This window comes from Melozone crissalis, unplaced genomic scaffold (genome assembly GCF_028551555.1).
Source record: "Melozone crissalis strain CALT ecotype California unplaced genomic scaffold, PUWL_Pcris_2 ptg000092l_1, whole genome shotgun sequence".
Lineage (NCBI taxonomy): Eukaryota > Metazoa > Chordata > Aves > Passeriformes > Passerellidae > Melozone > Melozone crissalis.
In genome coordinates, this window is record NW_026535869.1 from 2,393,183 (window position 1) to 2,421,171 (window position 27,989).

General features: G+C 48.4%; 1 protein-coding gene across 1 annotated transcript; it reads right to left on the reverse strand.

Moving 5' to 3' along the window:
• Positions 1–1,482: 1,482 nt before the first annotated feature.
• TRIM29 (tripartite motif containing 29) lies at positions 1,483–27,719 on the reverse strand. The gene is made up of 9 exons (XM_054291504.1): positions 26,874–27,719; positions 18,535–18,630; positions 17,146–17,379; positions 16,319–16,517; positions 11,579–11,662; positions 7,672–7,731; positions 5,600–5,701; positions 4,036–4,115; positions 1,483–1,545 (listed from the first exon to the last, which is right to left on the reverse strand). Exons 1-9 carry the CDS (start codon positions 27,717–27,719, stop codon positions 1,483–1,485), a joined length of 1,764 nt encoding a protein of 587 aa, XP_054147479.1.
• Between the last annotated feature and the right edge of the window lie 270 nt (positions 27,720–27,989).

Sequence of the window (27,989 nt, forward strand, 5' to 3'; positions counted from 1 at the left end):
TCTCCAGCCCTGGATGTGATTCATCTGTCCAGGGGGCAAATATAAAAATATTATCCTGAGCAAAAAAAAAGCTGTAGCAGTAATTCTCACTGCAGGGGAAAAAATATATAAAATACATGAACTACAGCATATAAATCAATTTTGGTTTAAGGGAATTAAGAAAAACCACCACAAGCTAGAAAAGCACCCAGCACCTATGGCATCTATTCAATCTTGTATCACTAGGATGGATTTGCTTTTTATTTCTTAATTCCAAGAGGTGGCTGGAGGGGCACTTGAACGGGCTGGGAAACCTCCAGCAGCTCTGAGAAAACCCTGGTGGGGTTTTGGGGCAGGTGAGGAGCAGAGCTGAGCCTGGGGACCCTGATGCCATCAGGGGATGTGACCCCAGCATGGAGAAGAAATCTGGAGCTTGGGAAAGGTTTTAGGGTGTCCAGCAGGGTTTAAGAGGTCAGGGGACAGCTGCCTAGCAGGGAGTGACACATTCCACATCTCTAGAAAAATCCTGGTGGGGTTTTTGGGCAGGTGAGGAGCAGAGCTGAGCTGATGGAGGACCCTGGGGACATGAGGTGCCACCAGGGGATGTGTCCCCAGGGTGGAGAGAAAAATCTGGAGCTTGGGAAGAGTTTTGGGGCATCCAGCTTTGGGGACAAGAGGACAGCTGCCTAGCAGGGGTGACACAATTCCAGATCTGGGAAAATCCTGCTGAGGTTTTTGGGCAGGTAAATAGCAGGGTTGAGCTTGGAGGACGTTGGGGACATAAGATGCCATCAGGGGATGTGACACAAGCAGGAGCTGGGTGTCCCCAGGGTGGAGAGGGAAAAACTTTGGGGCACTCAGCAGGGTTTGACAGCTCTGGGGACAAGGGGACAGCTGCCTAGCAGGGGTGACACAGTTCCAGCTCGGGGTAAATCCTGCTGGGTTTTTTGGGAGATGAGGAGCAGAGCTGAGCTTGAAAGGACCCTGATGCCATCAGGGGATGTGACCCCAGCATGGAGAGGAAATCTGGAGCCTGGGAAGAGCTTTGGGGCATCCAGAAGGGTTTGACAGCTCTGGGGACAAGGGGACAGCTGCCTAGCAAGGGGTGCCACATCCCACATCTCTAGGAAAATCCTGCTGGGTTTTTTGGGAGATGAGGAGCAGAGCTGAGCTGATGGAGCAGCCTGATGCCACCAGGGGATGTGACACAAGGGTGGAGAGGAAATCTGGAGCCTGGGAAGAGCTTTGGGGCATCCACAAGGGTTTATGAGCTCTGGGGACAAGGGGACAGCTGCCTAGCAGGGGGTGCCACCCAAGCATCCACAATTCCCAGAGGGGCAGAGCAGCTGGGGGGACAGGGAGGGGACAGGGAGGGGACAAGGAGGGAGAAGTCCTGGTGTGCTGAGGGCAGGGCCATGCCTGCCCTGCCCTGGGGAGCAGCAGGGTCGGCAGGAGCGGGGACATCTGTGACAATCCTCAGCTGAGCTCTCCTCTCGCAGCAGCTCAGGGCGCCTCGTTGGAGGTGGCTCCGTTGCCTTTGTTGACGTAGAAGGGGCGATAATGGGACTGCAAGGGACAATTTGGGGCACGTCAGTCTGACCCCTCCTTTTCCCCTCCCTTCCACCCTCAGCTCACTAATTCCCGCCTCAGTGCTGCAAGGAATTGGATTTTTGAATTGGTTTTGATGACTTATTTATTTTATTTTTATATAGTCTAGTCCGTATGTGGTTTATTATTTCATTTTTAGATAGTCTAAATTAATAATAAATAATTTTATTTATTTATTTTTATATAGTCTAATCTGTATGTGGTTTATTTATTTTATTTTTAGATAGTCTAAATTAATAATAAATAATTTTATTTATTTATTTTTATATAGTCTAATCTGTACTTTTATAATTTAATTGTAAAGATTTTAAATCAATTTAAATTTTAAATGAATTTAAATGAATTTAAATATACTTAATTAAAGTATACTAATTTAACACTACACTTTTAATTATAAGACTTAAAAAATATGTATTAATTAATAAAATACTATAGAATAAAATGTTCCTATTTTAACTTAATTTTTAAAATATTTTATGTTATATATTTACGTTGTACTATAATTTTAATTCATTATGTTATAATATATAAATAGTATATATATAAAAATATATAATATACATATATAAATATATGTAAATAGTATACATATAAATGTGTATATATATATATATATATGTGTGTATATGTATATATATATATATAAATATTATCCCTGGCTGCACAGTCTCCAACGTGGCTGTGAATATCCTCCCACCACTGAAGGCATTCAGGAAAAAAAAAGGGGTTTTAATGTCAATTTGGGATTATCCCCCAATCACTGAAGGAATAATCATGGAATTTAGGAAAAATTGATGTTTTTAAGCCCACTCTGCCTTGGGTTTGTTCTCAGGTGCAGAAGGTGGGAAAACCCCAGAGGCCCCTTTTGGTGCAGCCCCATTGAACAGCAGGAAACAGCAGAGCAAGCCCAGCCCATCTCCCTGCTCAATGTTCCCTTTTGTCGAGATTCTTTTCATTTTATGGCTCTCATTTCCAGCAGAATTAAAATATAAAAGAGGGGGGCTGCATTTAAAACAGCTCCCTGGGTGTGAAAAAGACCTTCCTCCTTAAACAGCCCAGTCCTTTGTGAAAATTCATATTTACAGACCTTTTAGGGTGTAGATTACTTAAATACACATTTAAAGGCTGGTTTAAAAGCCAGATTATTGGCCCAACAGACCATAAAAGCTCCTGCAGAGATACTGCAGTATGTATTTTCTATTTTGGTGCTTTGAAATGCTTATGTTTATCAGCTCAGTTGTTGGGTTCAGGGCTGTGTGGTGAATATTGGCTATAAAAAGGAAATGGTCATTATAAATGTGTAAAAAGGAGAGGAAGGGACACAGGGAAGGGTTGGTGGGTGAAGTCACCCAGATTTTCTCTGTGAGGATTAAATAAAAATCCCTGGGAACACCATGGTTTTAAATCAAACCCAAGGCAGAAGGGATGGCAGAGTTTTGCTGGTTTGCTGCAGCACCTTCAAAGGCTCCAGGCTGGATTTCCAAGGAACATCCCTTCCACAGGAAATCTCCTCCTGGGGAGCCTTGAGAATGGGGCAGGCCCAGCTGCAGTCCTCAATTTCTACCTGCTGTGGTTTCCCTCAGTGTGGGAATGATCTCTGCTCACTCCCACCAAACACTAAATCATCTCTCACAAACGTCAGAATGACAAAATAAATAAATAAATAAATAGTTTCATTTCTGTTGACAAAAAGCTCCACAATCTTAATTCAGATCATGCAAGGCCTTAATGCAGCACAGTGTGAATAAAATCAGATTAATTCAGTGCTCCTAGGGCAGTTTATTTGAGACTACAAGCCCTGAAAGGTCACTGCCCTGTGCCTCTTATCATGGTCAGTGTGAAACCAGGGGCTCAGAGATGCTGTGGGCATTTCTGACCCTCATCTGGCATCCTGCAGGACATGACCATTTTGCTGTGGTTGTTTCTGGTGTCACTGACACTCTGTGGATGCCACAGAGCGACACAGAGTGGGTGACGGGGAAAAGTGCTATCAGTACCATTTTACAGCATTTGCACTGCCCCTATCTCCTGCATCATATTTTAGACCAAAACCTTTTAAAACATCATTTTTGCAGCACTGATCAGTGCTGTGAAAGTCTGGGAGGTGTTAATCTGCATCCTGAACAGGAGCAGTGGGGTTGAAACTTTAATTTCCACACTCCCAAAGGACAGAGTGGGTGACGGGGAAAAGTGCTATCAGTACCATTTTACAGCATCTGCACTGTCCCTGTTTCTGCATCATATTTTAGACCAAAACCTTTTCAAAACATGGTTTTTGCAGCATTGATTAGAGCTGGGGGTTAATCTGCATCCTGAACAGGAGCAGTGGGGCTGAAACTTTTATTTCCATGATCCCGAACAGGAGCAGCGGGACCGAAACTTTTATTTCCATGCTCCCATCCTTATTCCTGAAGCTCCCCCAAGAATAAAAATTCTTCTTTTCCTTACCAATACAGACTGCTTGGAGGAGGATTTCCACGTCTGTGGCGTCACCTTCGCAGACTGGTGCCTCACTATGGAAGGGTAGGCTGTGACAACACAAAACAGAGTCACACACACAGCAGCCCCTGCCACTGCCACCCCCGTGGTGTCCCCAGGAGCAGCAGCAGGACTGGAAGTGCCACCTCATTAGTTTTGCATTGCTCAACATGGAAATGCAGCCGTGCCCGGGGTGGGACACACAGACAGCCGTCAGACAGATGCCTCTGCCACCACCCCATCAGGCAGGAAAAGGCAGGAGAGGAGGGCTGGCTAATTAAAACGTCTGAGGAATGCAGAGAGGTGGAATGCAATCAGCCCAATTAAATTCAGGCCGAGTCCCAGAGTCAGCGTTGTGGGCTCTTGCAGAGAGCGCTGCAGGCTGTTTAATTAGTGCACAGAGCTGAGCCTGGCCCTCCTGCAGCTCCTCTGGCAGCCTGAGAAGCCCTGACCCCCTCTGCAGCCCCCCAGAAATGTCACAGCCAATGTCACCGTGGCCCAGCATCCCCAGTTAATCACACCTGACTCTGCTTGGCAGGTTCTGGAGCTCCTGGATCCCACCCTTGGTGGGAAGTGACAGCAGGGTGATGAGATGGTGAATGAGGGTTTGGTTCTGGTGAGGCAGCTCCTGTTTTTTTTTTTACCTTTTTTGTGTTATTTTTCAGTGATGAAACCAGAGGGGCAAATGGTGTCTTCCTCAAGAATCATCTAAATTTTATCCCTGCTCATTACACACAAAATTTAAAATCCTGGATCCCACCTCTGGTGGGAAGTGACAGCAGGGTGATGAGATGGTGAATGAGGGTTTGGTTCTGATGAGGCAGCGCCTGCATATTTTTCTTTTTTCTTTTTCTTTTTTTTTTTTTTTTTGTGTTATTTTTCAGCCATGAAACTAGAGGGGCAAATGGTGTCTTCCTCAAGAATCATCTAAAATTTATCCCTGCCCATTACACACAAAATTTAAAATCCCTCCACCTGTTCCCTAGATAAAACTTTCATTATTTTTAACACTTTCTTCTGCCCTGCTTCAGCAGAGTCTCTCCTGTGCAGGTGCCTCAGAGATTGAAAGTGAGACCAAGGTGTGGAACTGCTGCAGGAAGGCAGAGCAGGACTGGGGGGTTTGGGACCCCAAATGGGGCAGGAAGGCAGATCAGGATGAGGGGGTTTGGCACCTCAAAGGTGGCAAAAGGTGCCCAGTTGGGAATATCCCCCCATCACTGAAGGAATAACCACGGAATTCAGGACAAAAATGGGGATTTTATTATCCCCCATCACTGAAGGAATAACCATGGAATTCAGGGAAAAAATGGGCGTTTAATGTCCAGTTGGGAATATCCTCCTTAGAGGATAAGGACACCCAAGAGGTATTAATACCTCCTATTACCAGGAAGGCAGATTAGGGGAGTTCGGCCCCTCAAATGGGACGGGAAGGCAGATTAGGATGTTTGGCACCTCAGATGGGGCAGGAAGGCATTTTAGGGGGGTTTGGCGCCTCAAAGGGACAGGAGGAAGGGGGACAGTCAGTTCCTAGTACCGGTCTTAGTGAAGAGGCTCCCATCAGACTGTTTGCTGAAGTCACCGGGCGGATTCTGTCCCACCGAGGAGAACTGAAAAGGCAGCTTAGTGCCATTGCCTACTGGAAGATAAAGAGGTTTTTGTTATTCCACAGGGCTGCAGGGGGACAGTTCCAAACACCCCCGTGACACTGCCACGAGTCCCTTGTGCCTCTTGTCCCTTTTCTCTCTCACGAACAGAGGCAGGTGAGGGCAGGCAGCTCTGTGCAGCCATGATATTCTTTGAAAAACCCTTTCCTTAGGATTTTTTTCCTCCTGAGAAGCTGGGAGGCCTCAGGAACAAAATGCAAACATTGGTTATCTGCTGCTGCGGAATGCAACAGGTGCATCTGTGATTGGTCTCCTGTGGTTGTTTCTAATTAATGACCAATCACAGCCCAGCTGGCTTGGACTCTCTGTCCGAGAGCCATTTCATTCCTTTTCTATTCTTAGCTGGCCTTCTGAAGAAATCCTTTCTTCTATTCTTTTAGTATTGTTTTAATATAATATCATAAATATATATATATATATATAAATATATATAAATATATATAAATAGATATATAAAAATAGATTTAAATATATTAAATATATAAAAATATATAGATAGATATTAAATATATAAAATATCTATTTATATATAAATATATAAAATATAGATAAGTATATATAAATAGATAGATATAAAATATATAGAAATATAAAATATATAAATATATAAATACATAAATATATCTAAATATATATAAGAATAATATTTATATATAAAATAATAAATCAAGCCTTCTGAAACATGGGGTCAGATGCTCATCTCTTCCCTCACCCTGGGACCCCTGTGAGCTCTGTGTGGGTGTGAGGTGATGCCAGCCCCCAGGCAGGGCCCAGCCTTGCTCCTGAGAGCCCCAGAGTGCAGGTGTGGCTGCAGAGCAGCTCCCTGAGGCAGGAGGGATGACTCCAGCACTGCCCTTCCTCCCAGCACTGCAGGCTCCTTCCAAAAACCATCAAAGCTTCCCCTGCTGCCCTCCTGAGAGCAGGGAGATGAGAGGGAGCCAGCCCTGGCTCAGGTGTGGCTCTGAGTCACCAGAGCTCCCCAGGCTGGGTGGCCCTGGCTGATTCCAGGGAGCAGCAAAGGATGGACCTTGGAGGACCTTGGAGGACCTTGTAGGAACGAAGCAATGGAGGGAAATGGGAAGGGAAAGGAAGATGGGGATCTGGGAAGAAAAGGCATGGACGTGGGCCAGGCTGTGTCCTTGAGAACACAGGATACTCCAGTTGGGAATATCCCCCTGTTATTGAAGGAATAACCACTGAATTCAGGAAAAAAAATGGGGGTTTAATATTCCCCCATCACTGAAGGAATACCCATGGAATTCAGGAAAAAAATGGGGGTTTTAATATCCCCCATCACTAAAGGAATAACCATGGAATTCAGGGGAAAAAAGGGAGTTTTAATGTCCCCCCATCAGTGAAGGAATAACCATGGAATTCAGGAAAAAATGGGGTTTTAATATCCCCGAATCAGTGAAGGAATAATTGTGGAATTCAGGGAAAAAATGGGGATTTTAATATCCCCCCATCACTGAAGGAATAACCACGGAATTCAGGTAAAAAAAATGGGGATTTTAATGTCCAGTTAGGAATATCCTCTTTAGAGAATAAGGATACCTAAGAGGTATTAACACCTCTTATTAACAAAAGGTGTGATAGAACGAAGCACCTCGTGCTTCTGAGACCGGCTGGGAGCACTTGGAGTCTCCTCCTGCTTCTGCCACCACCTCCTCGGGGTGCTCTGAGTGTTCTGGGGATCTTTACAAACTGCCTCCTTCACAAACACACAAAAAAAGGAGTTTTGCACCTCATTTTTCTGTGACCAAGCAGAACCAGGGGCGCCTTTCCCTGGCTGGGCAGTGTGTGATAGCCCAGCAGGAGCTGGCTCTGGGGTTTTTAGGTGCCAGGGCAGCTGAGAGGGCAGCAGGAGGGGTGGGTTAGTGAGGCAGAAAGCTGTGGCACGGGGGGTTAGATCCTCTCAGGCTGCAGGCAGAATTACCCGTACCAAGTGTTTCCTCGGTCGCTTGGAAGGAGGAAAATTCCCATGACCGTGGGTTGAAATTGGCTGTAAAAACAAGAGCATCCAGTTCAGCAGCGGGCTCCTGACGAGGCTGTGCCTGGCACTGCTCTAGGAAAGGTGCCCACCGAGCTGGGAGCAGCCCCAGAGCAGAAATCTGGGCCCAGGCAGCAGAGGAGAGCCTGGGTTTTACCAATGGGTGATGGGGAGTGGGGAACAGAGAGAGAAAAACTCTTCTCCTGCAGTGAGCAGAGCTGCCAGTGCCACAGAGCTGCAGGTTTGGGTTTGGGGACTCAATGCGAGAGCTCTGCAGGCAGAGCTTGGTGTTCAGAGCTCCACAGGCACCAGGACAGGAACATTTCCAAGCCCTGTGTCTGTCCCAGGACAGGAACATTTCCCTGACCTGTGTTTGCACCAGGACAGGAACATTTCCCTGACCTGTGCCAGGTGTGTATCCCAGGACAGGAACATTTCCCAGGACAGGAACATTTCCCAGCCCTGTGCCTGTCCCAGGACAGGAACATTGCCCATCACAGGAACATTTTCCTGCCCTGTGTGTGTCCTAGGACAGAAACATTTCCCTGCTCTCTGTGTGTGCACCAGGACAGGAACATTTCTCAGCCCTGTGTGCTCCCCAGAACAGAAACATTTCCCAGGACAGGAACATTTCCCAGGACAGGAACATTTCCCAGCCCTGTGTGTGTCCCAGGACAGGAACATTTCCCAGCCCTGTGCCAGGTGTGCGCTCCAGGCTCCCACCAGGACACAGACTGGTGTGTAGGGAAGGCAGTAAAGCCCTTTGAGCACCCAATAAAGCAAAAAAGAAGGATCCTTGGAGCTGCTCTGCTGCCATCCTGTGGGCTGCTTCTCAGTTTCTGTGCGCACAATTCTCGCTCTGTGTGCTCAAGTCCCTTCTACGCTTCATTCCAAGATGATTTTTCCAGCCTCCTCCTGGCTTTGGCCAAACTGTTTGACACACCAGGAGAAGAAAGCTCAGTGGGAGAGGACAGAAAGGAGCGTGGAGCAGCTGGACAGATTGTCCCTCTGTCTCTGGGACAGAGTTTGAAGATGGAGCAGCTGGACAGATTGTGCCTCTGTCTCTGGGACAGTGTTTGAGGATGGAGCAGTGGACAGATTGTGCCTCTGTCTCTGGGACAGTGTTTGAAGATGGAGCAGCTGGACAGATTGTGCCTCTGTCTCTGGGACAGTGTTTGAGGATGGAGCAGTGGACAGATTGTCCCTCTGTCTCTGGGACAGTGTTTGAAGATGGAGCAGTGGACAGATTGTGCCTCTGTCTCTGGGACAGAGTTTGAGGATGGAGCAGTGGACAGATTGTCCCTCTGTCTCTGGGACAGTGTTTGAAGATGGAGCAGTGGACAGATTGTGCCTCTGTCTCTGGGACAGTGTTTGAAGATGGAGCAGCTGGACAGATTGTCCCTCTGTCTCTGGGACAGTGTTTGAGGATGGAGCAGCTGGACAGATTGTGCCTCTGTCTCTGGGACAGTGTTTGAGGATGGAGCAGTGGACAGATTGTGCCTCTGTCTCTGGGACAGAGTTTGAGGATGGAGCAGCTGGACAGATTGCGCCTCTGTCTTTGGGGCAGTGTTTGAAGTGTTTTATGCCCCTCTGCCTCATCCTGTCATCCCTGCAGGGAAATATTGGAGCATAGAATGGTTTGGGTTGGAAGGGAACTTAAAAATCATCTCATTCCAGCTCCTGCCATGGGCAGGGACAACTTCCACTATCCCAGGTTGCTCCAAGCCCTGTCCAACCTGGCCTTGGGCACTGCCAGGGATCCAGAGGCACCCACAGCTGCTCTGTGCCAGGACCTCACCTCTCTCACAGGAAGAATTTCTTCCTAATATCCCATCTAAACCTCCTCTCTTTCAGCTTGAAGCCATTTATTATGAAACTCAGGAGCAGTGGAAGTCTTGAATTTAGGCAGGGTTTAAACCCAGAAGGTTCAGCTGGAATCCAAGCAGTTCCCCAGTCTGGGCTGCTGTAATTAGCACAGAGCATTCCTCAATCCAGCAAACAGAATTTCCACTGTGGCCTGGGGCAGAATCTGCAGTGACCCAGCCTGAGAACAGGGTGTGTAGCAAAGCTGCCATGAGATACTGGAGATTCCAAGGGTGTGACACAATGCAGAGGGTGGTCCTCGGTTTTTTTTCCCCTCCTGTTTTTGGGATTCTTGAGCAGAGATGCAATCAACTGCACTGCTGGACTTGGCTGCCACAGGGACAGGGCACAGAGAGCTCAGGAGGGTTCAGTGAGGATGAGGATGGTGCATTACTCATGGGGTGATCCTTGGCCAGCCAGCCTGCAAGCCAAGTGGGTCACGTCTCCTGCTTTGCCTACTGATTCACCCTGCTCCTAAATTCCCCTCTAGAATGGCTCCAGCAGCTGGATCCTCCTGAGCCCTGGCCCTGCAAAATCTCCATCTGGCACAGGCAATCCTGGATCAGCTGGATCCTCCCTGAGCCCTGGCCCTGATGGGCTCTGGGTGCAATCTCGCATCATCTGGATCCTCTCTGAGCCTTTTCTCTGCTCCATCCCCATCCAGCACAGCTCTGAGTGCAATCCTGGATCACCTGGATCCTCTCTGAGCCTTTTTTCTGCTCCATCCCCACCCAGCACAGGCTCTGGGTGCAATCCTGGATCAGCAGGATCCCTTCTTTTTCCCCTTCCTTTTTGCCAGGCTGGGCACTGTCCCCATCCCAGGGGATGACACTGCCTGGTGTTCCTCCCTGCCCCACCCCTTTAAAGCCTTCGGGGCTGTTTCCACCTGAAAGCTCCAGATTTTGGGTAGAGATAAGCTCAGCTTGTGCTGGGTTAAAATTCATTTTCAAGCTTCCCTCAGGGTTGGAAACTTTTGGGTGCAGGGCTGAGCCTGTGGTCTCAGCACAGGGCCTGCAAACCCTGGGGAAGGAGAGCAGAAAAACAAACTCAAGTCTAAAATACGCCACTCTGCCCCTGAACTTGGGAAGAGCCAAGTTGAAATGGGAATGCCAGCCCTGCTCCAAACATCGTCAGGGAGCTGCCAGGCGTGGGCTGAGGGCAGAAAAGGGCAAATTGGCAATGCAGACAAAGGGCTCAGTGTTGGGGTCTGGGTTATCCTCAGGAAACACCAGCACAGGGCAGGAATGTGCCCTCAGGGACTGTCCCTGCTGCCATGGCCCTGTCCCTGCCCAGAGCAGCAGCTGGAAACACCTGGCAAACCCAGCAGGGCTGAAATTTGGTCACTTTTCCAGGGTGGTTTTGTGCCACTCTTCCTATATTTTTGTTCCTCACCCTGCCTGGGCTTTCAGCACTCTCAGCTCCTTGCTCCGGATGCCAGTTTGGGAATGCCAGCTGTGATTTTACAGCTGGATGTGTTGGAAACATTGGTTCACTCCAAATATTGGCCCTGCAGTGGCCACACTACAAATGGGACATAAACAAATCACCAGGGCTCTCGTCAGAGCTCACAGAGGAGCTCCAAACTCTTGGTTTTGGGGTTTTTATTAAGGACACATTCCTCACTTCTTCTGTCCTTTCACTGTTAGGAAAAATTATGTTTGGTCGTGAAAGTAAAATCTGAATGCAGCTTTCACTTGATAGCACAGAGAGATAAGCTTTGGGTGGAGAAAAACACTGATTTTATCCTGGAAACCCATGTCAAAACTTCCCTATATTCACTCTTGGATAGTGTTCAGCCACTCCAGCTCTTCCCCATAAAATTGAGAACCTTTTCTGCCTGCTTTGAGGCAAAACCTTGTCAAAGCTCCGTAACTAGAGAGAAAACGTGCAGAGGGATGGATCTGATGTGAAAAAGAGCAAATTTTGGGCTGGATCATGTGAAGTTCCTTTCCTGAGGTGGAAGGGAGCCTGGCCAGCTGTGGGATGCCATCCTTACCTTTGGGAGACAGGAACATGGAGAATCTCTTCAGGTTGTCAGGCTGGTTCCACTCGTAGTTGTTCATCATGAACCGGTGATCCCCTGGGGAGGGAGAGCAGGGCATGAATCACAGAATCACTGAATTAATCACAGAATTAATCACAGAATCACTGAATCACAGAACCTCAGAGACACAGAGACATAGAATCGCAGAATTGCAGAATCACTGAATCACAGAGTCACAGAATTGCAGAATCACAGAGTCAGAGAATCACAGAATCACTGAATCACAGAGTCACAGAATTGCAGAATCAGAGAATCTCAGAGACACAGAAATTTCACAGAATCACAGAATGATGAGGTTGGAAGAGACCTCTAAGATCGAGTCCAACCTGTGCCCTCACACCTCAACTATAGCACAAAGTGTCATGTCCAGTCTTTGTTAAACACATCCAGAAATGGTGATTCCACCACCTCCCTTGGAAGAGCATTCCAGTGCTTTATTATTCTTTTGGTGAAAAATTCCTTCCTAATATCCAACCTATCCCTTCCCTGCCATAGCTGGAGCCTGTGTCCTCTGCTTCTGTCAGAGACCAACCCCACCTGTCTGCAGCCTCCCTTCAGGAAGGTGTAGAGAGCAATAAGGGCACCTCTGAGCCTCCTCTTCTCCAGGCTAAAGAACCCCAGCTCCTTCAAAAGTTCTTCACAGGGTTTGTGTTCCAAGCCCCTCTCCAGCCTTGTGTTTGAGCATCTCAACGTCCTTCCCAAGCTGAGGGACCAGAACTGGCCAGAACAGCATTCAGGGTTTGCCCTCACCAGTGCCAGGTACGGGGGCAGAATGAGCTCCCTGCTCCTGCTGGCCACACCATTCCTGACCCAGGCAGAGCCATTGGCCTCCTTGGCCACCAGGGCACTCTGCTGGCTCATTTCAACCAGCACCCCCAGGTCCAGGGAGCACAGGATGCACTTTGGGGGTCTTCAATCCCCCTGGAGCATCTCTGCCTGGGAGCTAAAGCAGTTCTGGAGCTGGCCAGGGTCTAAAATAAAAGATTTCTTCTGAGGCAAAGCTCAGGTGAAGCATTCAACCTCACAGTATCTTTTAAATCCATAAGGACCTGAGAGTTGAGGCATTTTTACCAAAATGATGTTGTGTGGCTAAAAATGACTCCAAAGGTTTGAGTTTGGCTCCTTTACCGTGTTCAGCCTGAGCACAGCCTGGCTGATGGAGAACTGCCACTCTTTAAAGCCCCAGAATCACTTCTGGGGGGGTTACATGGGTTGGCTTCTCCAGTTTTTATAGACAGCTGCTAAAGCTGAGCTGCAAACAGCTCTAAACTCTTGGGCAAGGGTGGCTGGTTCAGCTTTCATGGATCAAACTCACTCCTACACAGCCTGGGTTTGGGTTTCTGACACTGATTCACAGGCAATGAGGCTTTATCACCACACTTGCTCATGAAAACATTCTTTGGAGGCCTCTACAAACCTATTGTTCCCTGCAAGGAAGTAAATTCAGTTTTTGTGTTTAAATAGCTCCATTCTTTGATTCTCAAGTCACTGAACAAACTTTTCTTTTATTTCTCCCATTTCTTTCAATGCTATTTAAGCTCCCTGATTGTTTGCCTCCTCACCACACAGGTACCTGTTATGACAACTAAAAGGACATGGATTCCCTTTGGAGTCTGCTATTAAGCAGCTTTCATTCCATTAATATACTATTTCTTCCTGGGAAGTTTTTTTACAGTGGAAGATCAAGCCAGCTGCAAATGAATTTGTTGCAGTGACTCAGGGGGAGTCTGAGTTAATAACTCCATAGTTCCTTAATGGATTTAATTCCCTGGCAGCCACTGGATGCAGAGTGCTGCCCTCTTTCATCTGTAACCATGGCTTGGAGAAGGGAGAGCTCTGAAGCTCCTGGGACTGGCCATAAATAACATTTCCCAACTTTTCATTAGGGCAGAATCCAAGCTGAGTCCCTGGTAAAGCACCTGGAAGCACCCAGGTTTCTGGCAGGAGTTAAAAAATATTTTGGCACTTGGATTATATGAATTTCAAATAAAAATGAGGGCTTCTGGCATCAATAACATGGAGGAGACCCCAATTAAAATAATAAAGAAGTAATCAGGCTTTATCCTGATCTACCAGAACTGAGTGGCCGCGGAACCTTGTTGGGTTTTAAAAATGCCCAAGGAAAATGCAAAACCCAGCAGATGGGAATTCTGCACGGCTTCAGGTGAACAAAGAAAGAAAAATGCACAGAAGTGATTTTTGCATCTGTTTGTCATCTATTGATATTGAGTTGTTGTCAAATTTCTCAGTAATTCTGGAGCATGTGGAGGGTTGGGAATTTAAACAGGAATGTTGCAGTGATGGAAGATGAGTAATGTTCAATTTCTGGTGCTACTTTAAGGCAGGGGGAGTTTTAAAACCTGCATCTAGCTGTGCATCGTGGGCACTTTGGGATCCCTGACCTTCCTGAAAGGTTGGTCCAGAAGGATCTGGTCCATTTAATTCATGTCTGATGGAGAATGATGGCTCTGTAATTATTGATACAGGAGGGGTCTCCAGTAAATACTGTGAGTTTGAGGGGATTATCAGCAATTTTGCAGATCTGCAGCAGAGCTCCTCAGCTCCTGTGTTGCATGAGCTGTCCTTGAGGTTATTCCTGCACCTTTTGGCCTCCCACATCCTCCTGGAAGAGCAGGGTGCCACTTATCCTGATATCACCCACTGCTGCCCTGGTATTCGGCTTCCTCAGTGGCTGGGAGATTACATCCAGGTGAGATAACCAGGTGAGATCACCACTCATTGCCACCCCTGCTGTCCCTGGACAACCATCCAGGTGAGGTAACCACTGATTCCCATCCCTGGAGAACCATCCAGGTGAGGTAACCACTCATTCCTATCCCTGCTGTCCTGATAACCATCCAGGTGAGATCACCACTCATTCCTGCTCTCCCTGGGTAACCATCCAGGTGAGATAACCTCATTGCCATCCCTACTGTCCCTGGACAACCATCCAGTTGAGATAACCACTGATTCCCATCCCTGCTCTCCTGGAGAACCATCCAGGTGAGGTAACCAGTGATTTCCATCCCTACTATCCCTGAATAACCATTCAGGTGAGGTAACCACTCATCCCTCTGTCCTGGACAACCATCCAGGTGAGATAACCACTGATTCCCATCCCTGCTATCCCTGAATAACCATCCAGGTGAGATAACCACTCATCCCTGTTCTCCTGGGTAACCATCCAGGTGAGATAACCAGTGATTTCCATCCCTGCTCTCCTGGAGAACCATCCAGCTGAGATAACCAATGATTTCCATCCCTGCTATCCCTGAATAACCATCCAGGTGAGATAACCACTCATCCCTGTTCTCCTGGGTAACCATCCAGGTGAGATAACCAGTGATTTCCATCCCTGCTATCCCTGAATAACCATCCAGGTGAGATAACCACTCATCCCTGTTCTCCTGGATTACCATCCAGGTGAGATAACCAGTGATTTCCATCCCTGTTCTCCTGGAGAACCATCCAGGTGAGGTCACCACTGATTCCCACCCCTGCTGCCAGAGGTCATCTCCTGGGATTAGGCAACGTGCCCAGGGTTACAGAGGTCTGGGAAGTGCAGACAGCACAGCCCTGTTGTGGTGCCCTGTCCTGATCTCAGGTGTGAGTGAGCAGGATGTCCTGACCTCAGGTGTGATGCAAGACAAGTCCTTTATTCACAGCTAATTGTGAGGAAGTGGGCTATAAAGTTAAAAGATTGGTTTTGCTGATGTGGTGGTGGCTGTGACCTCTCTGTTCACCTAAACACCATTGAAGTGAACAGCCTGGGTCAGGGCAGGCAGGAAAGCTGTCCCAGGTGGAACAGGGAATATTATCAGAATCATTCCAGCTCAAGTTATAACTGAACACCCAAATTGAGCCTTTTTTTATTTGGAAAATTACATTTTCAAATATTTCCTTCTCAGTGGCAGGTGCCTGCAGGGTATTTCAGTGCTGAAACCCTGCACTTGTAATATCTGATGCCACACCAGCACCCTCCATGTGCTAACTGAGTGTACAAATGGGGTTCCAAACTTGCCATCCCACATTTCACCTGTGTGAATTCACCCTTCACTGAGCTGCCTCAGCAGATCTGTGGAGTTTTCCCTCCTGAAAAATGTCCTGCTAAATTTCCAGGAGATTGCTGGAGCCTGGCACAGGGCAGGAGGGAAGGGTGGCTGCTCTTGACTCCACACATTAAACCCTAAACATGAAACTCTACAATGAACCAAAAATCAGGGAAGTGGGGCTACTTTGGTTTTCTGTATGAGATACCCTAAATCCCTGGCAGTTCAGCTGATTCCATCCCCACACAGGAGTGGCAGAATAACTCTGATATTCCAGAACTCACATTCTAACAACTCTCATCTTCCAGAATTCATTCCAGCTTCAGGAATTGCTTCTCCCACCTTCCCCCAGTCTTTGCTTGTTTTCTTCCTCACCAGGAGTGCTCACCATCCTCACCACCCTGACTCTGCCCTCCAGGGGAGCAGGGAGGGGAATTTTGGGGATGTTTTACCGTTCTCCATGTGGTTTTACCGTTTCTATGTGGCTCCTTCCAGAATTCATTCCAGCTACAGGAGTTGCTACTCCCACCTTCCCCCAAAGTCTTTGCTTGCTTTCCTCTTCATCAGGAGTGCTCACCATCCTCACCCCACTCTGACCCTGCCCTCCAGGAAAGCAGGGAGGGGAATTTTGGGGATGTTTTACCGTTCTCCATGTGGTTCCTCTCGATGAAGTTGCGGCCCAGGTCTGCCTTGCAGATCTTCTCCACGTGCCTCATGCAGACGTTGAGGAGATCATCCCTGAGCAGCCCCATGGATGGGCTCATGCTCTCCCCTTCCAGCAGCACGCTGTAGGTTGGGAGGGATGGAGGGGGCACATAATTCCTCATCAGAGCCCCAAATTCCTGCCAGAGAAAGGGATGGCATTAATGAGGAGCATAAAGGTGTGGAGGCTGAATGGGAGGGAGATGGTTGGTGTTGGAATCCAAAAGTGGAAAGGTGTCACAGACATGTTTTATGAAAAATCCTTTCCTTAGGATTTTTCCTCCTGAGAAGCTGGGAGGCCTCAAGAACAAAATGCAAACAATGGTTATCTGCTGTTGTGGAATGCAACAGTGGATCTGGGATTGGTCTCATGTGGTTGTTTCTTATTAATGGCCAATCACAGTCTAGCTGTATCAGTCTGTCTGAGAGTCACAGGATTTTATTATCATTCCATTCCACTTTTTCCTTGCAAGCCTTCTTGACACCGGCAGTTTATATACAGAGTTCACACATCTCACACTTTTTTGGGCTTGTCTTTGGGACAAATCTTGTCCTCACAAGGACAAAGGAAAGGGAAATGAGGGTATATAATAATATATAAGCACATGTAGGCCACAATAAATTTGGATTCTGATCACCCTTCAGTCTCCCCGTCTCTCTCACCATCTCACCATGACAGTTCATACATCTCACACTTCTTTGGGATTGTCTTTGGGACAAATCTTGTCCTCACAAGGACAAAGGGAAGGGAAATGAGGTCTGTGTCACCTGCAGGAAGAGCACGGAGTCGCTGATCTGGTGGATCTGCTCCCTGTTCTCCTTGTCCTCCCTCAGCAGCTTTGCCCTCTCCTCCAGCTCATCCACAATTTCCTTCACGTTCTCCGAGGCAATCTTCTCCCTCTGGTCCAGGGCAGCCTTCACCTCATCCCTCTGCCTCTCCAGGTCACGGATCAGCTCCTTGAAGTGCTGGTCCACCGTGGCTTTCTCGTTGGTGGTGTAATTCTGGGTGGGAGAAGGAGGCAGCGGGAAAGAGGAGCAAACAAATATTAAAATTTCACTGAGTTCTTTGCTAACAGAGAGACACAGAGGGGGATAAATCCAAGGATTCAGCATTTAGGGTATGGAAACTCCAGCTAGGCAAGTCTCAGCTGCAGGAAAGTTGTGCCAAGAGAAGCAATACCTGTTCCTGCAATATTCACATGGATGCAATCCAAAAGGGCCACTGCCTTCCCAGAGGTAAGAGCAGATCTCCAATTTCAATTCATGCACTCACAGGTGACATTTAAAAACACTCTGTCACCTTCTAAATCAGGGCTCTGGCTCCTGGATTATTTGAGGACCAAATTCCCACCATTTCAAAGGATGAAAGGTGCTGAAACTCTTTTTACAAGCCTGACCTCGAGGTGCCTCTGAAATATTCCTCAGAAGGACTGGGGATGTAACTATATTGAGAGTCAGAATTTCTAGGTCAGGTTTCCAATAATAATAATAATAATAGTAATAATAGTAATAATAAAGCAGATGAAAAGCAGAGCTGGTGAGCCAATGTGCTTGCACCACATAAAAGGGAGAAGAATGGCTTTGCCTGTTAATATTATGCAAATTTTCTGGGGTGTCTCCAACTTGTGCTTTCACTGCTTTATTCAGTTAGGCTATAAATGAAAAAAATAATACCATGACTCTATTCCAACCCTTACCACGGTGCAAGAATTACAAAGGAGCCCTTTCTCAGCATGGAAATAAGCTGTTCCACCATAAATAAGATGTTTGTGTGGGTAAATTCATCTGCTCCCGCTGTCTTATCTCAGTTTGGGCAACCCAGAGCCCTCCTGCAGGTTATTTGTGGATTTTGTTTCTAAATCTGCCTGGCTACTGGTGATGGAAGGGCCATAAAGGACCTAAAAAGGAGCCAGAGCAGGGAGGTGCCTTGGTTTTGTATCAGGGCTGCATCTCCCCGCAGGGAATGTCGCAAGATGACTTCAGTGGGAGTTGTTGTTTCCAAGATTTGGCTGGGAGTTTGGGGATGAGATAAGGGCTGGGGAAGGGATGGAGTGAGGAAGGGATGGAGTGAGGAAGGGATGGAGGGATGTGGGAGAGGAGGGGAGCAGGAATTGGGGCTGACAGGAGGGAGAGGGGAACTGGACGCCTCCAACGCACCTTGATGCGGTCCCTCTCCTTCTGCCACTTGTCCACCTCGTCCTCCACCTCGATGATCTTCAGCTGCAGCTGCTCCTTCTGCAGAGACAGCTCGGTCTGTGGGGAGAGCAGAGGAGAGGAGATGAGAGAGGAGGGAGCCTGGTGAGCTGGTGGCCCCTTCCACCAGCCCCAGCCTGCCCTGCTGTGTCACTCTTGCACAGAGAATGACACAGGAACAGGGGAGAGGCAGGATCGTAAAAAGAGCAAAGAAGGTTTTATTCAAGAGAACCACATGGTTTTTATAGAGTGATAGGATAGATTCTGTTTGATTGGCTGTTTAACAAAAGCACCTTTCTCACACACCGTCCTTGAGAAGAACAGAAAGACAAAGTAGAACAACACCACCTGCAGATTGTTTGTGCTTAACAAGTTCTGACATCCTCACAACTCCCTGAAAGTTCTCACAAGCCACTGTGAGAAACCCTTGCTGTTTCTCTCTCTGTCCCACAGCACCCTGTCCTAGGGTGACGTTGTGATGCTTGTACCCCCATTTGTGTGTGCTGTTTATGCTGAATATCATATTCTGTGCCTTCAAGACTGGCTCTGAAAAGTGAAGTTTTGTTTTGGTTTTGCTATCAGCCACTCCCCCATGGCTGGTGGGACACAGAGAAGGGCAGTACATGGTGCTGCTTTTGCTTTTTGCTTTGCTTTTTGCTCCTGCTCATTAGTTAGTTTAGCTAAGCAGTCCAAACTTTCCCTGGACTGTTTTCCTTTCCCTGTTTTGGACCAACTTGAACCTGCTCCGGACTGGGACCTGGGAACACCGAGAGTTTGCACCTTGTGGCTGCAGCAGCCTTTCCCAGTGGTCGAGGGATTGATAACACAGTGAGCACCCACAGGAGAGACTTTCTGAATTTGTCATCTTTTTCATAGCGGTGACAGAGTGGTGTCATTTGCTCATTTTGTGTGCTGGGGGGTGTTTTCCCATTAAATAAACAGGTTCTTTCCACTTCTCTCCGAGGAATCCCTCCCAGACTGGTTGGTGTGGGCTTGCTTTCTGGAGGGGCCCCCTTTTGGAGGTTTTCTCCCCAATTTGCCCTAAACCAGGGCACAAATCCACGCTGCTGTGCTGAGCAGAGCAGCAGGGAGGTCCAGCTGGCATCACGTGCTGCCAGCGGGCACCGACCCAGCAGATTCAGCAAAGCAGCAGCACCCACCTCCCAGGCTGCCTTTAATCACATGGGAGTCATGAGCTGCAGGGGAAGGGAGCTGTTTCAAAATTCAGCTGTGTGTGCAGAGCAGGGCCCAGCCCAGGGTGTGCCTGTGCAGCAATAACAGTTTTCGTGTAATTACGGAATGACGTTGGACGAGTGTTGCAACAAGAGGACGATGCCTCCAGCAGGAATTCTGTTTAGACAGGATTGTGGATTAATTTGCTCTGAATTGAGAGCTTTCATGTAGCGATGGAGCTGGGGAATGCTTGGAAAAAAAAAAATTGAAAAGGAAAAAAAGAAAAAGCCACAAAAGGAGGAGGGAAGGGGTGTAGTCAACCTGCTGGGCTGAGATCAGCAATTTCACTGGGATTATTTGCATTTTGTTGTGCAGTGGATTCCCAGAGAAGCTCAGAGCTGGGACCTGCACAGGAATTTGTGGAGGTGCAGACCATGCACTGTTTCCCTGGGTCATTTTTCCCCTGGATCATTTTTTCCCTGGATCAGCCCTGGACCTGGATGTTGTCAAATCTTTGCCCTGTTAACTCCAGCAATCCCTCCCTGGGTTGTTCCCATTCTCCATCCCTGTCCCACAGATCCTTCCCCAGCCTTTGCTGGGGCATTTCTGCATTTCATGTGTGTGCAAGTTGGTCTCAGCCATGGCTGGAGGCAATCTGGCTGTGGGACACCCAGCCCAGAGCTGTTGAGGAATTCCAGAGCTGGCAGAAATCCCATGTTCTGCCATGTCAGGAGAGTCCTGAGAACCTGCTGGTCGCGTGGGATCTTCTGCAAAATCATTAAATTCACCCAAACCACTGAAATTCAGGCCAACAGTTAGAGGCACGGATGGATAAATCCACTCTCACACTCCAGCTGTCCATCCAAGAATGCGGTGGAACATGAAAATCTGGGTTTTTATTGATCAGCGTTTGAGGGTTTCCAGTTCTGCACTGGGAATGAAGAGCAGGGAAGGAGCTGTGAACCAGCCCAGACAGGAGCTGCTGTCCTGATGCCAGCCAAGCGTCTGAGCAGCCTCTGGAGCTGGAATCCAGCACAGCTGCTCTGAGAGCCAACAGCCCCAGCTGCTCCAACCCAGAAAATCTCTGTTGGTGGAGGGACAAGGACCGGATGGCGGTTTTGTTGCCTTATAAAACACGTGAAAAGTGGGCAGAAAAAAGGGAAGCGTGCTCAGAGGTGTCTCAGTGCATCCTCAGATTGCTTTTAGGAGTTAGGACAGCACTGGATTTGTAAATATCACCCACACACCCTCAGCAGAGGCCTGAACGCTGCCACGAGCTGATTCTCACCCTCTGCAGGGATTCAGGGCACACAGGGAAGGATTTTGTGGCACAGCTTCACCAGGGAGCCCACACTGGCTTCCAGATGAGAAAATCTGCCCTGCTACTGATGGAAAGAACAAAGAGAGGAGTTTGATCCCACAATTTTCACATTTTCAAGACAGTAGCTTGGAGGAACTCCTGCTGGTTTGCACTGACACGTGCAGGGGGAGATGTCCTGTGCATGGGGACTCTGCACAGCAGGGAAATGCAATGAGATGAAAATGGTTTAGGTCCTTTTATCCACTGCATTAACCAATGTGAGAAATTACACCCAAATTCCAGGGATTTCCTTGAGCCCCAGAGCTGCATCCAGCAGGCATTGATTGCTTGTGAAGTGAAAAGCTCATCTCCAGAGCAATTATTTCCCTCCTCATCCCCAAAAATCAGGACATCTTTATAAGAATAGGAGTAAAATCCTACAGAGAAAGACTGAAAGGAATTTTTGGGGAAGAGCAGAACTTTCACATAGACACTCCCAAACTCAAGGGATTTGCAGAGGAAATGACAGGAAAAAAAAATATCAGGTGATGGCTGGAAGGTGGTGATAACAATATTATGATTTTATGGTTCCTTTTAATTAAGATGGGTCTCCAAGGAATTTTGGGAACTATTATTTGTAAAAGTGCTCGTGACTCCCAGCAGTTCAAACACCCCCCAGAAAGGTGGTGTGGGATGGAACAGCCACTTAGGAGCAGAGGCACACAACAATTTGGAGCAGGTTTATGACTTGCAAATGGAAATTACAGAGATGGTCCCAATGGCCAGGATGCAAATCCCACACTCAGCCAGATCTGGCAAAGGGGAAACACCAGCACAGCGTGCAGCAGGGGCAGGGGAGGTGAGGGGAGGTGGGATTGTGGGGTGCTGCATGAAATTAAATAAATACTACAAAAAAACACCCTAAACATAGGAAAAAAATGTTAAATAGAGGTGCAGGGAGAGTCTGGAATAGGGGAAGCACTGGTGGCATGGGCAGAAGGGTTCTCTGGAGGTGAAGCACAACACCAAGGGTTCAATAGGTGATTTCATGATGGTTTTAATGCCTTTTTTCTGTCTGGAAGGTTGCTTTGGCTGCCCATGTGTATGACAGAAATATAATCACAATATGAGGGCCACAGGGGTTGGGGACAGGCAGTGCCTCAGCTTCACTCCCCAAGAGAAAACTCCCATCTGTCTTCACATTCCTCAGATTTTCCAGGCTCAGAAATCCTTGATGGACCTTCTAGAACAAATCCATTGGAGGATTTGGGGTTCAGAAGATCCTAATGAGAGCTAAAACAGCAACACCCCCATGGTGGGGGTCCCCCCAGAGCAGAAATAACAGGAATAGTGTGGGAAAAGCCAGAAAATCCAGATTCAGACCATTTTTTGAGCACAGCAGGCTGAGAAATGAAGGCACTGAGAACCTCCACGCTCAGATTGGATCCCCTATTAGAGTCTCAGCTAATTAGGGCAGTTAAGAGGCTTCAGTGAAAGTTCAGAGTGTACATCCAAGGAGCTGAACCCAGCCCTGGTGCTGTGGAGGAGCTGCAGATGGGAGATTACAGAGCCCTGCGCGATGATGCAAGCGCTTTGTGCAAGGAGGCAGCAGCAGCACAAGCAGCATCATGCCCTGAACACCCTGGGAACAGCCCTGTGTCCCCAGCTCTGCTCATTAACCAAGGGAAAGCTGCACAAAGTGCTGCTCCAGCTCGTTGTCCCAGTGCAGGGCCAGGCTGGAAAGTCAGGGGGGTGTTTGGGACATGATTCCTGCTGGGTGCATTTTCCCCTCTCATTTTCTGTTAAGCAGAGAAGGCTGAAACCCCTGAAAACTCTGCCAGCATCCCATAAAATGCCACTGGAAAAGCTGAGTCCTTGGAGAGAATTCCTTGCTTTCAAACAAGTGGACTTTGTTGGAATTAAATAGAATTAAACCTTCCAAAGTTTAATTTTGTTTGCTCTCTGCTCAGTGCAAGTGATGCAGGGATGGGAACCCCTCTGGATCCATCTCAGAGTGCACAACTGCATTTTCCCCTCTCATTTTCTGTTAAGCAGAGAAGGCTGAAACCCCTGAAAACTCTGCCAGCATCCCATAAAATGCCCCTGGAAAAGCTGAGTCCTTGGAGAGAATTCCTTGCTTGCAAACAAGTGGAATTTGTTGGAATTCCACGTGTTTGAAGGCAAGGAATTCTCTCCAAGAGCGGAATTCCTTGCTTTCAAAACAAGTGGATTTTGCCTGGATTCTGTCCTCAGTGTGGAGGATTAATGCAGAATTCAGGCAAACAGACAAATTTATTTTGAGCTGTGTCCACAGGGCAGCCACAGCTGGTGTGGGTAAAACCTCACAGCCACGCTGCAGCACTGAGAAATGCCCCCAAACCCTTCCAAAATTTAATTTTGTTTGCTCTCTGCTCAGCGCCATTGATGCAGGGATGGGAACCCCTCTGGATCCATATCTGTGGATGGTTTTCTTCAAAGCCTTTGTAAAAAAGCCCCTTTTCAAAGCAGCTCTGTGGGAAGGAGGAACACCCAGCTCCCCTTCCTGTACCCACAGCGAGCTTTGCTTTAAAAGATAAAGAATTAGAGCAAAAAAACCAACCAGATCAAAGCGGTTTTCAGCAGAGCTGACCTGGCATGCTGAGCACCAGGGCTGGAGCTGGAAGGCAATGCCAGGTTGTTTCCAGCTCTGGGACTGGCAGGCAGAGGTGAAGTTGTCTCCTTTGGAGAGCAGCCCTGTAAAACAGGTTTGGGATGAAGGATCCCCTTTCAGGATGAAGGATGCTGGCTCCAAGGGGGGCTCTGCTGATAAATCAGGGTTTTATTGGCCTGGACAAGCTGCTGTGGAGCATTCTCACTTTTCAGGTGTGAGTTGTTATTCCCCAGCGTCACAGATTTTTTTTTCCTGGCTGGTTTTTTGTGCTAGTTCTGGTTCAAACTGTTACTTTTCCTTTAAAGCTGCAGCAGGAAATGAATGCAAAGTGGATCTGGGGAGAGCATTAAAGGTTTGCTGGGTAAAATAGGCAAATAGCACTGGGTGGGAAGTCAGGACAAATGTCTGTGTCTGGGTCCCTGTACCTTTCTCTCACTTGTGTCTGCTCAGCAGGATCAGGGGGTGAGTGACTCTCACCCCAGGCTGCTGAAAAGTGGAAGATGGGGCTGTGCTCTCTGTCTGGGGCAGAGATATCAGGTTTGCACTGCCCTAACTATAGGTGTCTGTTCTGGCTTGTTTGCATTCCTCTGCTCCGTCTGCTCCGTGAGACAAGCAGCGTTTCCTAATTCCTTTCTCTACAGCACAGCCCCTCTCCTCCCCGCAGCAAAGCCAGGCTGAAATGCGCATTAATTCTGCAGGTCTGAAGGGCAGATGCACCTAAACCAAGCTTATTCTGTGACACTTTTTGTGCCACCAAATCGCTGAGCCCCCAGGCTGGCAGTGCAGCAAAACAAAACCCCAGCTCTGGAACCCTCCCCAGTTCTGGAGCCACACAGCAGCCAGGGGTGAGGAAATCCTTGCAGATAAACCCTGGACACCCAGCAAGGTGTGAAAGGCTCTGTCAGGACACAGCTTTGTGCTGGTCACCACTCCAGTGGCACAAGATTTGGAGTTTTAAAGTGAAAAGCTCTGCCAGGACACAGCTTTTTCCAGTGGCAGGATGGATTTTTGAGGTTTTAAAGCTCCTCTGGAGCTGCTGGGATGCCAAGCTGGGAGAAACAGGCAGGGATAGGGTGACCTGGTTGTGATTTATCCCTTCCAAAAGGGCAGCAGTGTTCTGGTCACCACTCCAGTGGCACAAGATTTGGGGCTTTTAAAGTGAAAAGCTCTGCCAGGACACAGCTTTATTCCAGTGGCAGAATGGATTTTTGAGGTTTTAAAGTGAAAAGCTCTGTCAGGACACAGCTTTATTCCAGCAGCAGGATGGATCTGAAGGTTTTAAGGCCCCTCTGGAGCTGCTGGGATGCCAAACTGGGAGAACAGGGCAGGGATAGGGTGACCCGGTTGTGATTTATCCCTCCCAAAAGGGCAGCAGCACCAGGCACCCTCCCAGTCCGTGGTCACAAATTCCAGCTGGGCTGATGTGATAAGGAGAGGTGTTAAACACCAGGGGCTTGGAAATATTCATTGCTCTTTGTGGCTCCTGCTGAGGCTCCACCTCTGGTGAATAAATCAGGGCTGGGCACAAGCATTTGTAGGCAACAGCTTTGCTGCTAATTGTTTTTGTCTGAGTGAATGCTCGCTCGAGTTACAACACGATCAAACTCTGTCAGGAGAAACTCACACATGGGCATGATTCATGTTGATAAATCCTAAATCCTCTAGGCTGAGTAGCAGCAGAGCTGAAGGTGGCAAAAAGAGACAAGGAACCAAACAGCATTAAAATCCCATTCTCTGCTCATCCATGGCTGTGCCTTTAAAACCAAGGTGCTGGAGGTGTCTCCAGCACAGGAGGAAGGATCTGAGCAGCTTAGCTTCCTCAGGAAGCAGCTGCTCACCTCGTTGCAGGCAGGAATTGGACACCTTGGCAGACACCAGGCACGGCTTTATGTCAGGGCTGACATCAAAACCACGAGTTCAGGCAATTATGGAACAAACAGCAAGGCTGGCAGGCCCTGCAGGAATTTGGGAAAGGCTGTCTGAGACGTGGAAAAGGCTTTGTCTGGTTTCAGCAGGGCTGCAAACTGGAGATGACATGGCAAGAAAAGACCAGAGGAGCCAGAGATAAGCTCTGCACAAGATGCTCTCTCAGCCTGATGAGGTGAATCTTCCCAGCTCCTTGGGAAGAGTAAAATTGCTCTTCCCATGAAGGGAACTCAAGGATTTCTCCCAGCAGGAACCTGTGTCTGCCTGGTCACCACATCACAGCACTGGTTTGGGGTTTAGGAGATTTTAGTGCCCTTCCTGCTCCTGACTGTGTGACTCCAGGCACCTTGTTTTATATAATTAAAATTTTACAGCTCTTTTTATTGGCATCTCCCCTGTCCTGTCTGCTTAGAAAGTTTCTTCCTTTTACCACGGGGATGTACAGAAACAGACGTGGTGAGACCCTGATTTTTTTTTGCTAGAACAAGTGAAATCCTCCTCGTCCACCCAGAAAGCAAACAACAGGAGGCTTTGAGCAAACAAAAGTGAAATCTCCCTGGGTGTCCATCCTCTGAACCTGTTGCAGCAACACTTCAGGGGAAATGATCAAGTTTTGTGCTTGCACCAGGGTTTGTTTTGTTTGTTTTTTTTTTTCCCATCCAAACTTCAAAAGATTTTTTTCCATAGGTGTGGCTCAACAGAAAAGAAAAAAAAAAAAAACAAAACCTAATCTCACTCTAATGAGCTGAGATAGCAATTTTCCAATAGTCATTAGCACCCATGAGTAACTTTAGCAGCCACTGATTTGACAATTTGTATTCTGGAGGTGCTGATCCTGACTTTCTGTGGGCAACACCACACAAACACTGCCAAAACTCAAGAATATTTTTAAAAACTTGTCATTTAGGGCTTTGATTCAGCCTCTGCTGGAAGTCAGGTGTGCTGGCAGCCAGGTTCTCCATCCCTAAATGCAGCTTGCAGCCCAACCCCAGCTCTGTGCTGCTGCAGCCAGGATCAGGAGAACACCAATCCCATGGAAACAGCAGCCAGGAAATATCAGTATCCACTAAACCCTTCCCACCAGCAGCCAGGAAATATCAGTTCTCCACTAAACCCTTCCCACCAGCACCACTGCATCCAGGATTCCAGCCCAAAAATGACCTGGGAGCAGGGGAGCAAAGGCTGTGCTGTGACATCTGCAGGCTGCTGGGAACGTAAGGAATGAAAGGAGGAATGAAAGGAGAATAAAATTACCTCTTTGCCCGCCTTCTCGATCTCCACTGTCACCGTGCTGTGGTTCTTGTGCTCCTGGAACATGCAGAGGTAGCAGATGCACATCTGGTCCGTCTGGCAGAACAGCTCCATGGTCTTGCCATGCACGGGGCACTTTCTGGCCTCGAAGTCCCTGATGGGGTCCAGCAGCTGGTGGTCCCGGAACGCCGCTCCCTCCAGGTGGGGCTTGAGGTGCAGCTCGCAGAAGGAGGCCTGGCACACCAGGCAGGACTTGACAGCCTTCTGCTTGTTGTCGATGCAGGAGTCGCAGAGAACGTCCTCCAGCTTCACGCGGGGCCGCGAGCCCGCCGCGCGCTCGGCCTTGTTGAAGGGTCTCCTCAGGTCCCCCGTCTCCACCAGGGGCAGGGAGGATTTCTTCAGGTCCCCCGCGGAGAACAGGGACTTCCTCCCTTCCCCGTCAGCGGGCAGGAAGCTCTTTTTGGAATCCAAGGAGAACAGGGATTTCCTGAGGTCGCCCTTCTCCGGGAAGTTGAGGCCTGGTCTCCTCATGTCTCCGATCTGGCCGCTGTTGAACTGCATCTTCTTGGAGTCGGCCGAGTCCATGCTGAAGTAGGTTGACCTCTTCTCGTCGGATGACTCCACAAACTGAATGATGGGCCTCTTCCAGTCACTCCCAGAGAAGAGGGAGCTCTTGATCTGCCCTGTCTCCAACGCAGCGCCGCCCGTGCCTTTTATAGCTTCTTTCTCGCCTCCGCCAGGGCTCGTGGCCTTCTTGGCCTCCTCTTCTTTTTTGGGGGTAGTTGGGCTCTTCACGTCCTCGGGCTTGCTGGCGGTGCCGTTTGTCCTGGCTGCACTCCCCGTTTCCATGGCCTGAACAGGGGTTTGTAGGGGTTTCTCTGCTCGCTCTCTGCTCCAGCTCCCGGCTGTCAGCCCCCTTCAAGGCAGGCAGGCTCTGCCTGGTGCTGCTCCCAGCCAGGAATGGCTCTGGAATGCAGAATTCAGGGAACCTTCCTGCCCCAGTGACGCTCCCCGAGGAGGAGCAGCGCGCCCGGATCGCGCCCAGGTGGATGCAAGGGGGAAAGAAAGTAAGGAGGAAAGGAAGGAGCAGACGTGGAGGGATCAGAAGAGCTCCAGCTG

Bases quoted from the DNA above. Each gene is read 5' to 3' on its own strand.
- TRIM29 (XM_054291504.1), bottom strand. From the start codon at position 27,719: ATGGAAACGGGGAGTGCAGCCAGGACAAACGGCACCGCCAGCAAGCCC. The intron at 18,631-26,873 runs GTAATTTTATTC...CTCTCCCCACAG, and splicing joins TCGAGAAGGCGGGCAAAGAG to ACCGAGCTGTCTCTGCAGAA. The intron at 1,546-4,035 runs GTAAGGAAAAGA...TGTCCCTTGCAG, and splicing joins CCTCCAAGCAGTCTGTATTG to TCCCATTATCGCCCCTTCTA.